This window comes from Marmota flaviventris, chromosome 6, assembly GCF_047511675.1.
Source record: "Marmota flaviventris isolate mMarFla1 chromosome 6, mMarFla1.hap1, whole genome shotgun sequence".
Classification (NCBI taxonomy): domain Eukaryota; kingdom Metazoa; phylum Chordata; class Mammalia; order Rodentia; family Sciuridae; genus Marmota; species Marmota flaviventris.
In genome coordinates, this window is record NC_092503.1 from 149,016,644 (window position 1) to 149,030,942 (window position 14,299).

A 14,299-nucleotide genomic window follows, 5' to 3' on the forward strand; every position below is an offset into this window, starting at 1 on the left:
CTCGGGGAAATGTAGCTGGAATCCAAACTAAATTCCTCATAAACTACAATGATTTCCAGTTGACAGGATGCTACATAAGCTAACTTCACAAGTGGAAGGCAAGAACTGGTTGTGTTCTCATACAACAGAAAAGCTGCAGAGGTCAGACTTTAGAAGTCATCCAGTCTCACAATCATTACTTGAGCACCCACGGACATGCACCAGCCACTGGGATAGAAGAATGCAGGAGGTAGTCTTGTGCTCAGGCTGCTTGCGGTAGAGGGGAGGCATGTTCCTGTGGCAGCACAGGCTGAGAGGGCTGGGCACCAAGCTGGAGCTCAAAGGAGTGGCATTTAACACAGGTGACGGGGGAGGAAAAACTGAACAAGAAATAACTCCCAAGGAGGGAAGTAATAGTCACTTCCTGGGGTGGGAGCAGCAGAGCAGAGAAAGGGTGGCTGTGCAGCCTTCCAGGCTGGGGCTCTTTTAAGAACTATGATAAATTTCTTTGCTTATCTACTAGCTTTTCATAGGATTTTCTAGGTAAATTTCTCAAATTTCACCTGCAATTCTAGGTTTGTTAAGATGCAAAATTTTTGTCTGTTTTAAATTAAAATTTCTTTGATCCAAAGATCTATTAAATCCAGAAACATAAAATTTTAACTACACTAAATATCTGGGCTTATAAAACTCCCTCTTCTCTTTGGTATGGCTGAAGGATTAATGACATGGGTTTTGGGGGGAAAATTTTATATTGAAATTAAACTGTGATGAGAAGTAGTTTAGTAGTTCTATTCAAAGACATCTTAAGGGATGACTTATCATATCACTGCAACCACTGATAAATCTGGAAAAAGGCTGATAATAACAATAGTTCGTGGTTTTGAATCTATCATCAGAACCACATAAAACAAGTAATACATGGGATTATGGAATGCTCAAATGAAATAATTTGTAAAATCTATTTTTTTTTCTTTTTTGGACTGGGGATTGAGCCCAGGGATGCTTAACTACTAATCCACATCCCTAGACCTTTTTATTTTTTATTTTGAGATAGGGTCTCACTAAGTTACCTAGGGCTTTCCTAAGTTGCTGATGCTGGCTTTGCAATCCTCCTGCCTCAACCTCCAGAGCCACTGGGAATACAAGTGTGTGCCACCATGCCCAGCTGTAAAATCTGATTTTAATCAGTGAATAGTATCTCTAAGATTTTTAAGAATGCTATGAATGGTCCATAAGGAGTTTATGGGGCAGGGGGCAAAATCATGTTACATTAATTGACATTTACAATATTTTTAATTTTAATAAATGGAAAAAATACTAGTAGACAAGCTGGGGGCTAGTACTACTAGACTAAAGAAGCAATACTCAGCTCATTCTATGGTAACTAGTTTGATAGTTTAAAAAAAAACACAAAAGCCTTTCATAGCTAACAGATTTATTTTATTAGTAACATGAACTAGAAGTGCCCTGGAATCCATTTAACTCTAAGTGACTTGGTCCTTTGGTATTACACATGTACCCTTAGCACAGGGAGGACTGGGCTCAGAGCCAGGCTCTAAAGCATAAGCATAGAAATCCAGCTTTGTCCCTCACATGTGAGAGGCAATGCTTTACCTCATCTGTGGAAAGAGGGTGCTATTGTTGGAATGTAAAAAGCTCCTGATAATGCAGGAATATTTATTGATAAAATGAATATGAGAGCTATAACCTATTTAGTCCATTTTAGTTTGAATGGCCTGACTTGGTGCTTAAATGAAGGCAGGTGGGGCACGGCTAGAGGAGATGGGTCACTGGGGGTATGCTCTGGAAGGTGCCCTGTCTTCCTGGGTGCCATGAGGGGAGCAGTTTCCCTCTGCCATGCCCTTCCCCCATTATGTGCTGCCTCACCTTGGGCCCAGGGCAATGGAATCAACCCTCTGTGGACTGAGACCTTTGAAACCATGAGCTTCAAATAAACTTTTCCTTCTCTAAGTTGCTCTTGTTGGGTATTTTGGTCATGGAAATGCAAAAGCTGACTAAAGGGCTGGGGATATAGCTCAGTTGGCAGAGTGCTTGCCTTGCATGCACAAGGCCCTGAGTTCAATCCCCAGCATCATAAAAAAAAAAAAAAAAAAAGCTGACTAAAATAGAGGACTAACAATGAATATCTTGCAAAGTTGTCAAAAAGATTAGGTGATGTAAAGTACCAAAATTTAGCACTCAGTTAAATAATTTTGGTACTTTACATCACCTATGATGGAGAAATTTTTTTTATAAATATCAGCTAAGTTTTATTAAAAAATTAAACTAGTACCTTTGTTGACCAGTAATAATCATGATGTAAAAAGATGTATGGATCTAAGAGATCAAAATATCAACAACATTAATGAAGTCATATACTATGAACTGTACTCTAAGCTATGTTCTTAGATTTAAGATCCCCTGTAAATAAGAAGAATTAAATTTCAAATGATTTTTTTCTTGCAAAAGTGGGGATTGAACCTGGGGTCTTGCTCATACTAGGCAAGTGCTCTACTACTAAGTTATATCCTTAGGACTCAAATGACTTTTTAAAGAAGAAAATAAAAAAATGGGAGTCAATAATAGCCAGGCGTGATGGGTCCCACCTGTAATGCCATCGATTCAGAAGGCTGAGGCAGGAAGACTGCAAGTTCAAAGCCAGCCTCAGTAACTTAGCAAGGCCCTAAGCAACTTCTGAGACCCTGTTTTAAAATAAAACAAAAAAAGCGCTGGGAATGTGACTCAGTGGATAAACACCCCTGGGTTTAATCCCTGGCACCGAGAAGAGAGAGAGAGAGAGAGAGAGAGAGAGAGAGAGAGAGAGAGAGAGAGAGAGAGTGAGTCAGTCAGTCAATAATTACTATATATTGGAAAATGTATATGCTCCTTTGAGCTTTTCAATTTTTATCTAGACAGATGGCAATTTCATTTAGATTCTAACTCTGTTGGCTGACTAGAGAGCTAATGAGGCCAGGAACTCAAATGAAGTTTACCCCTAGGCAGGCCAATTAATTTCTCATGAGTAGAATTCTGTGCTAGATACAAATTGTACTTGCTGTCCCAGTCACTCTTCTGTTAATAACATGGGGACCATGTGAAAACATGTGATTGTTTAGTACCAACCTGGAACTCCTAATGAGAGAGACACACACTTCTGAGTAGGCTAACAGCACCATGTTCTTGTGTTGAATGGAATATGTAGATTAAAGATGCTTGGGGTAGCAATTTGCCACTACCAAATTCATATTTAAGTTTTCTCCTTTGAAAAGCTTCTAAGGCTCTTCAGTCATTCAGAACCAAGTTGAAGCCTGTAACTTAGCACCCAGGGATCTATCACCCTCAAATCACAACCTACTGTTAAATTCTCAGCACCATTCTCCTTCATACGGTCTGCCTTACAGCAACACTCACCATTCCCTGAAGAGCCCTGCACATGTCTGCCTCCTTAACTGGCCTGCTGAAGTGCCTCAGCTTGTCCCCCGTCCCACCCAGGCCCCCAGCAAACCCCTCTCTGTCTCCTGAGGCCCAAGCCAGCCCTGCCTCCAGACCAAGGAGCTGCTTCATACTCTGCTTCCATGACCTCTGACCCTCACACAGGACTGACACCACAGCTCTGTATGCTCTTCTCTCTGAGGAATCAGTAAAGGTGTCAAGGGTGAAGGCTGTGCTCTCATATCTTTTATATCTAGTCTGTTGAATTCAATGAAGAATCATGTCTGGTGACAGAGTGATACTATTATTTCACAATATAAAACAGCTAAGAAAACAAATCTATGATCAATGTTTATCTAATTTAAATATTAAGAGTTTATGCTAAAAGATTAAATCAAATAGACAGAAAACTTATTTTTTTTAACTTTTAAATTTTTTTGCAGTAATAGAGATTGAATCCAGGGCCTTGCACAGATTAGGAAAGCAATCTACCACTGAGCTACACCTCCAGCTCTTTTAATTTTTTATTTTGAGACATAGTTTTGCTAAGTTGCTAAGCCTTGCCTCAAACTTGCAATCATCCTGCTTCAGCTACCCAAATAGCTGGGATTACAGGCATGAGTCACTGCCCATTTTAACTATTATTATTGTTTTACTTTTTTTTTTTTGGTACTGGGTATTGAACCCACAGGGTACTTTACCACTGAGCCATATCCCAGCCCTTTCTATTTTTTTACTTTGTCATAGGGTCTAAGTCATTTAGCACTTCCCTAAATTGCTGAGGCTGGTCTTGAACTTGCAATCCTCCTGTCTCAGTCTCCTGAGTTGCTGGGATTACAGGCATGTGCCACCATGCCTGGCTCCATTTTAACTTTTAAAAAGCTTGAAATCAGTAATAAAATATAGAAGAATTACACTTAGAAATCTTCATCTCTATCTACCTATCTATCTATTGGTATTGTGAATTGAACTTAAGGACACTTAACCACTGAGCCACATCCCTAGCCCCACTTTGTATTTTATTTAAAGACAGGGTCTCACTGAGTTACTTAGTGCCTCACTAAGTTGCTGAAGCTGGCTTTGAACCCGTGATCCTCCTGTCTCAGCCTCCCAAGCCACTGGGATTATAGGCATGCATACACCACCAAGCCCGGCTTCATTCCTTTTTATATTAAAACATTTAAAAACTTTTTACATTATTACAAACATACATGATATAAATAATTTTAAATTAAATTGGCAGAAATTTAGTTTCCCTATTACAACCTGCTCATTTTCTATCATAAAACTAGTTGCACAGATGAGTACATTTGGTAACCAATCTAGAATGCACGTACACAGAACACTAGCAGGCCTCCATGGACACAAACGCACCTTAACAAGGAGCTCCAGCCTCACCATTTTGCTTACTGTAACAACAGCATATGTCTCATTTAGTGATTAGTGGGGAAGATAGGTGGAATTTTATTGTGAAAAGCCATTTGGGAACGCCTGACAGCTGTGCAGGAAAGAGCTCCACAAATCTTTGTGAGAAGATTGTCCCAAAGGAAGAGCAACTCTGCTTGAAATTTTTCTTTGTGCCATTTGTTTCAAATATATATTATCTATAGTATAGTCACTGATAAATGAAGAATGAAGTAGCACACTAAAACTAATTATTTCACACGTAATGAGTTCTTTTCTAACAAAATAATTACCCTCATAGAACAAAAAAATCTTCTTTGGCTGCAAACCTATATACCAAGAGGCCAGGTACTAAAAGATGACAAGACTTTTCAAACACTTACATTACACTTTTATGTACTAAAATAATAAGGTAATGATGATATGTTAATAAAGAAATTTAAAGAGGTGCATTAACTTGTAAAAAGCCTTTACGGAACAAATGAGATCTCTGTAGTAGACTAAAAAGAGTCTAAAGAGTTAGGGTGCCCTTTGAAGAGTCTAATTACAGAAAGTACCCTGGACAATAAGATAACCTAGTTCATGAAACACTAATAGCTATGACAGTCTCACTAATAGATGTCCTCTCAAATTCTGTACAGAAGAAAGCAAAATGGTTAGGTCAGATCAAAAGAAAGATACAAAGTCAGGATATGACTGCCATTCACTAACATTACTGTTATCTAAGAACAGAATATTCTGTTCTAGATGAAGGAACAATCATAAAATAGATCACACAAAATAACGGAAAATTCAAACACAAGGCCTTGATGGGTTAAACTTTAATAAAGGAATAGGATTAGACTACCCTCTAGTGGAAACTGAAGATAATTCAATATATACAGCACTTTACAAATATATTTTCCCAGCTTTGTGAGAAAGTGCACACTGTGGTTATTTCACAGAACAAGAGTACAGAATCTGGATTAAATACTTCATTTCATCCTTACATATTATCTTTCAATTTCATGACATTTAATGTAGTGGTTTTGCATTCTAACCTTTGTGCTGCACAAGTTAAATTTTGTAACATCTACTCAAACCCTTCTGTCATAGAAAGATGGTTTTGTAAAATCACAAAAACTAGAAGGACTCCTACTTGCATGTCAGCATCCTGACGGCAGGTACCCTACCTTGTTCCCAGCTGTATCCCCAGATCCTATAAATAGTGCCTGGTTCATATACCAGGAAGGCATTGTGCTAAGCATTTAAAGTTTGTCATCTTATTTAATCCTCCAACTACCCTATAAGGCAAGTTGTCCCTCGGTATTCTTGGGGGATAGGTTCCAGGACTCCTGAGGATACCAAAGTTCTTGGGTGCTCAAGTTCCTTATACAAAATGGTGTAGTATATAAACTACCCACAACTTCCTATATACTTTAAATAAACTTTAGACAATTTATAATACCTAATATGATGAAAATTGCAATGTAAATAATTGTTATATTGTATTGTCAAGGAAAAGTGACTATACACATTCAATACAGACACAATTTTTTAATGAATATTTTTTATATGCAGTTGGTTAAATGTGCAGATGAGGAACGAGTGGATAAAAAGGGCTGACAGTATTTGAGCCTCATTTTGCAGACAAGGAAACTAAAGGTTGAAACAGTTAAGAAGCCTGCATAAGTCTCACAGTTAGGAAGTTGTAGAATTGAGAAATAATCTCAGATCTGAGGGTTCGTATTCTTTGTTTTTCAATTTCCAGCATACTTTATCATTTTTTCCTTAAATGACAAGCTTTATCAGTAACTATCAATTAAACAGGCTTTTATAAGCTAGACAGATCACATCCCATGAAAAATCAATAGGAATGGATTAGCTGTTGTTACTTAACAATTCCTAAGGGGGCAGGTAATCAGGAGTCATATTTATTAAGCCATAGGATAGCACAGCTAAAAGCATCATCAACGTCTAAACTCACATAAACTCTTACTCTTTAACAAAAACAGTCCCTCCAATGAGAAAGGCAAGACCAATAAGAGGTAAGTAGCCAGGAAAATGGAGAGACTGATAAGATACAGTATTAGATCTGATGAGAAGGTGAAAAATTAAAAGTGAAAGTCAGTATTTTCTTCTGAATTAATTTCTTCTATTGTTGTTCCACTATTTAACATTTGTAATATTATATCATGATATTTAGGTGATGATAGGAGATATTTTGAGACTATTAAAAAAAAAAGAACCCAATAGTATATAAATAAACATTTAAAACACTAAGTGCTTCTGATATCAAAAAATGATGCCTAGGACTTAGGTTGTAGCTCAGTACAAGGCCCTAGGTTCAATCCCCAGTACCAAAATAATAATGATAATATTCAAAATTAATTCATAAAGTTCATTAATGATACAGGTGTTTATAAAGCCTGTATTACAAAACTTGACTTCATAATGTTTTCCTGTTGTAACATCAACAGTGACTTTATGGAGTTTAAGTTGATTAGCTAAGTTTCACAATTTCAAAACATCTCAATGAGCTTATTCTGGGTCAGTAACCTTAGGCCTTGGGATTCCAAGTTTTGACTTTCTATCTTGTAGTTATTCATTGATATTCAGTAGAAATATCAGGCAACTAATAGCAGTGAACTCTGAAGGAAGTGTGTTTTTCAGATGCTAGTGAATAACTTCATTGGCAATATACATAAAAAAATGAACCATCTAGATTTTAGAGGTATCTTTTAAGCAAACTGAACTCACCAAAAAGGGCTCAAAATAAGTTATATACAGACTGGGGGCAGTAAATGATTCAAGTTTATTTAGAAGTGGACTATTTGTCCAGAAGAGTACCTCAGAGAATCCTTTAGCTTTAATTTGCTTTTAGTGGTAAATGTTCTCAGATTAGTAAAAAGGAGAGCATTTGTTCTCAGATTAGTAAAAAGGAGAGCATTTAAATGAGCATTTGGGAAGCCTGTCTCATTCCTTTAAGAAGCCAAATGTAGCTTCTAAAGAGTAAGGTCCTGTGTTAAAAAATATCAAATGTTTTCAGGATATTAGGGGTTTTTTTTGGTGGTTGGTACTAGGGATTGAACCCATGAGTGCTTAACCACTGAGCTCAACCCCAATCCCTACCACATCTTTTTAATTTTGAGACAGGGTCTCTCAGTTGCCCAGGCTGGTGTTGAACTTGGAATCCTGCTGCTCAGCCTCCCAAGTTGCTGGGATTATAAACATGCACCACCATACCTGGTTAGAATCTTTTTTAAAAAAAAATTTTTTCTAGTTGTATATGGACAGAGTGCTTTTATTTTATTTGTTTATTTTTATGTGGTGCTGAGGACCGAACACAGTGCCTCACACAAGCTAGGCAAGTGCTCTGTTACTGAGCTACAGCCCTAGCCTATAGAGTATTAATTGAGAATGAAAATATACCATATTCTAAGAAAGACTTATGTTGATGAATTTCCTAAAAACAATTAACTATGAAAATAATAACTGTGTGGGTTGGGGTTGTGGCTCAGCGGTAGAGTGCTCGCCTAGCACGTGTGAGGCCCTGGATTCAATCCTCAGCACCACATAAAAACAAATAAAATAAAAGTATTGTGTACAACTAAAAAATAAATATAAAAAAGTATTTAAAAAATAATAACTGTGGCAAATGCATTTAGTTTAGTGGAGCGGTAGTAAATAAAGAATAAATATCTATAAGTAGAATTTATTCCCAGCTGGGGGGAAAAAGAGAGAGAGAGAGGAAGGTCATCATAAAAGAATATCTACAAAGAAACACATGACCAAGAAAGCACATGACGAACAGAGCTGCAGCTGAGTAAGCTAAATGAAGTGGCTGAGAAGAAAAGCCCAGATACCTTGAAGGTTCTTTCTGTCAGTTATCCAAAGCTTAAGCAGCATCATTCCTATATCTACAGGAGGAAAAACTCCACACAGAGAGAAATCTGACACTTCTCCTAGGACCAGAATTTCTTCTCCATGCACTGCCTCATAAAGTCCCAGCCTCAGAAGTGTCTGTAATGGCCAGAAGGTTTGAAGAAGATGGTTAGGGAAGGCCAACTGACAGCTGCCCTCCTACTGCCTCACCACCACCTCAGAGGGCACTGCTGTGGCTGGGATCCTGCCAACTGGGACCCTATACAGTCAAAACCTCTCCAAGGCTTAGGTTCTTTACTGGTAAAGCAGGGATAAGAAAAGCTACTTTAATAGGGTTTTGTGTCAATTAAAGATAGTATCTGTAAAGTACCTAACAACTCTTGACACACAGTCAATGCTATAAATGTTGGTGACTATTACAAGCAACAACATTCTGATATCATTTGTCTATTTTATTCAGACAAAAAAAAACCCTGGTGTGTGATTTGTTTATTACTTTGTGAATCAGTTTTGTACTGTTTTAAATGAGGTAATATTGAAAAACAGGAAAAGATGATAGGGTACCTTTACTTTCTCACCTGTAAGACTGAATCAAGTTATCAGCTCAAGAAGTTTACATCCTGTATAGATAGCTTCAGCCTTCTCTTTGACTAAGATTCTAAGCTTGGATAGAAAACAGTACTAAAAAAATTACAGAAAGGCTCACTTTAAAAAAAAATGGAGGCCATTATTTTGGAATAAGCTCCTATGGTAAGCCACAACACATCAGGACAAAACTAAAAATGAATTCACTTAATGCTAAAGTTCCACCTCACCAAACTGAAATTGTGCTGTTTATTTGACTTTCCTGAAACATCAGGATTAAAAAGAAAATAGCCAAATTTCCCAAACAGGCCAGTTTCCCCTTGCATGATAATAAAATTTCCTCTGCCCTAATCCTTACACAAAAATAGTAATCTGAAGTAACCCGATGTTAACTTTTTCTGGAAGTACACAATCATTTTTCTATTGTTTTGTCTCCCTGCTCACACTCTACAGAGTAACTTTCAAATGACCCATCTGTCTTTTGTTTCTCCTTCCCTCAGTGCTTTCTGGCTATACTACTAACCTCCTGTGCTCAGCTCATTAGAACACTCACTATAATTTATGGAATGAAATGTTGCCCGATTTTAGAATTGAAAATAAAGCCAACTAGGACTTTCAAATTGTTGTAATTTCGTCCTCTGACAGAGTTAGCCATGATATTATCCTCAGATGTAGCACTGTAAACAATAATTTTCTGACTATAAACCTAAGGGAAAAAAGGATATCAATATAATCCAGCCAAATGAAAACAACAAAAATAAACCTGCACAAAATTAAAACTTAGCCAAACAGATACCTCAACTGGATTTGTTTGAGGAGGGGAAAGTTGTGCAAGACGTGAAGCCTAGTGGACCTATATTTAAAAGCAACATCTTCTGGAGGACATCCTACAGTAAGGACTTTCATCCTAACCCCTCTTACTTGCTACATTTAACACTTCTAAAAAAAAAGGCCTAATGTCCCAAAGATAGTACAGAGTCACATAAAGAACTGTCAGAATAAAAATTACATTTCCTGATGTGAACTGAGAGAAAACATCAGTGGAATGCTAAAAATTTCTACACTTTAAATAATTTTCTGTCTAATCCTTAATCAAACTATTGAATTAATTAAAAATTCACTATTTCCCAAAACATCCTGTTAGCCAGAAACAATGTATTCTTGGAAAGTTTTGAAATTACACCAAATCCCGCCAAAACTGTTTTCATTCCAAAATGTGATGTACAGATACAAACATCCAACTTACCCAGATTTGCTGTCATGGATTCTAGGTCTGCTATTAAACCTGGAAGCTGCTGGAGCTGTTCTTGCAGCTCTATCAGGCTGGTCTTCTTTTTCTCCCAGTGTGCTGAAAGCATGACCACCTCGCTGTCCACCAACTGCAATACAGACCCAGAAAGGCAAAGGAAAACAGATCTTGGGTATGGAGAAATTACAGCTAGTACAAGATTCGGTCACTGTTAATTTAACAATCCACTACTCAGCACAGATGATACTACATGCTAAACAAGCCTGAGGTTGTTTTCTTTTCTTTTTTTTTTTTTTTTCAGAAAAGAACCGACTTATTATTCAGTACAGGAAACCTCAAATTGTTGCTTGTGACAGTGCATCTTAACCCAAAGAAGAGAAAGTTTAAAAATGACTTTTGAAATCACTTCTACGTATAATCTGTTTTTAAGGAAACCATTTATTTGAAAAATCTGAACCTAAAGAGAGGGGAAAAAAAAAAAAAAAACCTACCACAAGTAATCAAAAAGAAAACAAACAATAACAAATCAAAACATAATTAGCAGGTAATTGTTTGTTTTACAAAAGAATTCTCATAACAGAAGTTTCCTAATGCATTTTAAATAACCTGATTTCATAGTTAAGCAGGAATACTTCCTGCATAAAGATATTGACAATAAAGATACTGACACATACCAAAGAACTATAGGTAATTGTGTGCAATTCCAAAAAAAGATTTACATCACCAAACAAGTAAATCAGATGTTAAAAAGTCCTAACAGCAGGGTTAAGAGATACTAGGCTAGCCTAAGATAATTCTAACTTCTTTTCCTAAAGACTGTAAAGAAAGTAACACCCATTAGTTTCTCCCAATTTTGTTTTGGTCTTAACATGGTGAAAGAGGAAAGGACCTGGGATAAGATGCAGGGGGTGAAAGGTCACTGTTTGAAAACATGGCCAATAACAAGAAGCCAGAATTGTGACAAATACCCATATTCTGTACAATAAATGTTGCAAAATCTATCACATAATCATTTGAATTTGATATGCAAAATCACTGAATTTAGTTTTATAGAAAGAATTTACATTACAAGAGATTAAAAAGAGTTAGACTGAATACAACTGATTCTCATATCTCAAAATATAAGAATTTTAGAAGAGTTCATATATCAAAATTAAGATACAAAATCATTATTTTACTAGATTATTATTATTATTACTAGATTTTTTATTATATTAAAATGTAGAAACACTCACATTTGGAAAAAAAAACCGAGTACAATGTATCTCCCTATTGTTTCCAGCCCACAATGGGACAATAATCATACCATCTCTCATATTCAGGCCTTTGTTGAAGGGAAGAGGTGAGTGACACCAAGCTTTCTGTGAACTGTATTTCTCATTATTTTTTAATTTTTTATTTATTTACTATTTTATTTATTAAGAGATGAGGGTCAAGCTATGTTGTTCAGGCTGGCCTTGAATTCCTGGGCAAAAGCCACACTGTCTTAGCCTCTCCAAGTAGCTGGGACCATAGGTAGATATCATGATTGTCAACTGGTCTTTATAATAATCTCTAAAAGTAGTTTTAAAAGTACTAAAAAAGTACTAAACTGCGATAAAAGATACAACTGTGATGTGGTAAGGAATTGGCTTGAAACAAAGATCTGTGTTCACAAAATTCACTTCTAAAGTTCAAACAACTTCTATAGACTGCCCATTATTTGCTAATCCCTGTTTTAGGCACTGGAGATGAATAAAGAATATCCTGCACTCTTAGGCATAGTTTGGTGGAAGATTTCTCAAATTCTCTTGGCTTCAGACTTTAAACTGTAACAAAATTCCTTTATTACAGGGACATCTTAAGAATAAATAATACATTTTGCCTGAGGCAGGCATGGTGGTGCATGCCTATAATCCCAGCAACTTGGGGGCCTGCCCAGGAGGCTGAGGCAGGAGGATCCCAAGTTTAAGGTCAGCTTTGGCAATTTAGGGAGACCCTGTCTGAAATTTTGAAAAAGGGGTTGGTAATGTGGTTCAGTGGTAGAGTGTCCTGTGTTCAATCTCCAGTATCACAATAAATAAATAAATAAATAAACAGACACACAAGCCCCCTGCCCTTGTATATATGTGTGCATAAATATATATGGCATATCTTTTTAAAAAATTGTTAAATCTATAATAAACAATTCTGGAATATTAATCATTCCTTACTAAAAATCAAAGGTATTGAGGATCCAATCCAGTGCCTCACATATGTAAGGCAAGTGCTTTACCATTGAGCTACAGCCCCAACCCATCAATATTTAATACTAAAACTTAATGATAGTTTATCTTATATAATTTCCACAAAACTAAAAATTATATTCTGAATATAGGCTATAAGATTATGATAAAAAATAATTTATTCCCAGAAATTCAATTTTCTACCTCAAAGTCAACAAATCCAGTTTTAATAACAGGAAATCAACTTAAGGAGTAGGACAAACCCAGAGGGCTTCATTCCAAAATCCCTTCTGGCAGCCACTGAGATTAGGCAAATAAAGAATGAGCATGGAACACCAGTGACTTACAATGTGGATAACAAGACCTCACTCTATACAAAATTGCACAGTTCAGAGTCGAAGGAGATATATTATTTCATTTGATCTTTGAACAACTTTAGTAAGCTAGAAGCAAAACACTAGAGGTCTAACTTCAGAAAACTGCCCTCAGGCTCTAACCCCTAAGTCACTATTAACTCTGTATTCACTTACCGATTGCTAAGGAAGGGAAAAATATCTTAGAACTTATTTAGAAAAAGCCTAGGCAACTAAGTTACTATTGACCACAGACATTTGCTTTTTAAGATACTGCTCTAAATTCTAAAATTACATAGTTAGAATTGGCTTTAAAGTAGATAAGTATGAAATAATTTGTTAAACAAGACTGAATTGTCTATGAGTATGTTTGCCCCAAGAGACTGATGCTGTTGAGTTAAAAGCTGACAAAGACACATGTGATAAGGTTAACACGACTAATAATAAACACACTTAAATATTTACATGTCTCAACACATTACAGAGGGTTTTGAAGTACATTTTCATTATTACAGCTGGGAATTGTACTTTTGGAAAGCAGAGAAGTCTCTGGTTCTGACAACTGGGAAGGTTTGGGTGTTTGCTACTATTTGGGAGGAAGGGACCAGAATCTGTGGGAATCTGAGGGCTCCAGGCAGAGAGAGTTTCATCTATGAAGAATTTCTTGGTTGTCAAAATGCAGTCACTTGTGACTCTCATTTCCTAACTGAGTTCCTCAGTTCCTTAGGAGGTATTATAATAAACAACCCCATAATTATGTGAGGCCAAAACCATATGCCAATTTGTTCAGGAATACTGACAGACTCCTTGTTGGCTCCTTCTGCCAATAGGTAGACCATAACCTTTCACTAGGGGATGTAGCCACTTCAAAGTTCAAAGAGCATTATGTAAGTGTCTCAGATTCAGTTCCCAAGTCTTCCATTCCAATAAATCTCCAAAAGTTTTTTACTATTTGACCCAGATTCCATATTTTATGTTTTTAACACTGATTTTAGTTCCTTATTCATTTTTTAAGCCTTTTAATTTCTTTTAATTTTTGTGAGCTTAATGTATATTATAAATTCTTATATTCAAATATACATCCTTATATATTTTTGTGAGCTTAATGCATTTTTAAAGAATGTATATACATACAAAAATTTTTATATGCAATATTTATAATATATAAACAGGTATTCTTTCACATTTAACCTAAAACTCAGGCATTTTAGAAGGGGATCTGGGTC

At 36.4% G+C, this 14,299-nt stretch overlaps 1 protein-coding gene across 2 annotated transcripts in view; it reads right to left on the reverse strand.

Annotated features, from left to right (window-relative positions):
* Positions 1-14,299, reverse strand: part of Dtnbp1 (dystrobrevin binding protein 1) — a 115,788-nt gene that overhangs the window by 83,111 nt on the left and 18,378 nt on the right. For both annotated transcript variants that reach the window (XM_027948187.3, XM_027948188.3), the window contains exon 5: positions 10,514-10,646. In XM_027948187.3, the coding sequence (XP_027803988.3) occupies positions 10,514-10,646 (133 nt within the window). The remainder of the gene's footprint in view (positions 1-10,513; positions 10,647-14,299) is intronic.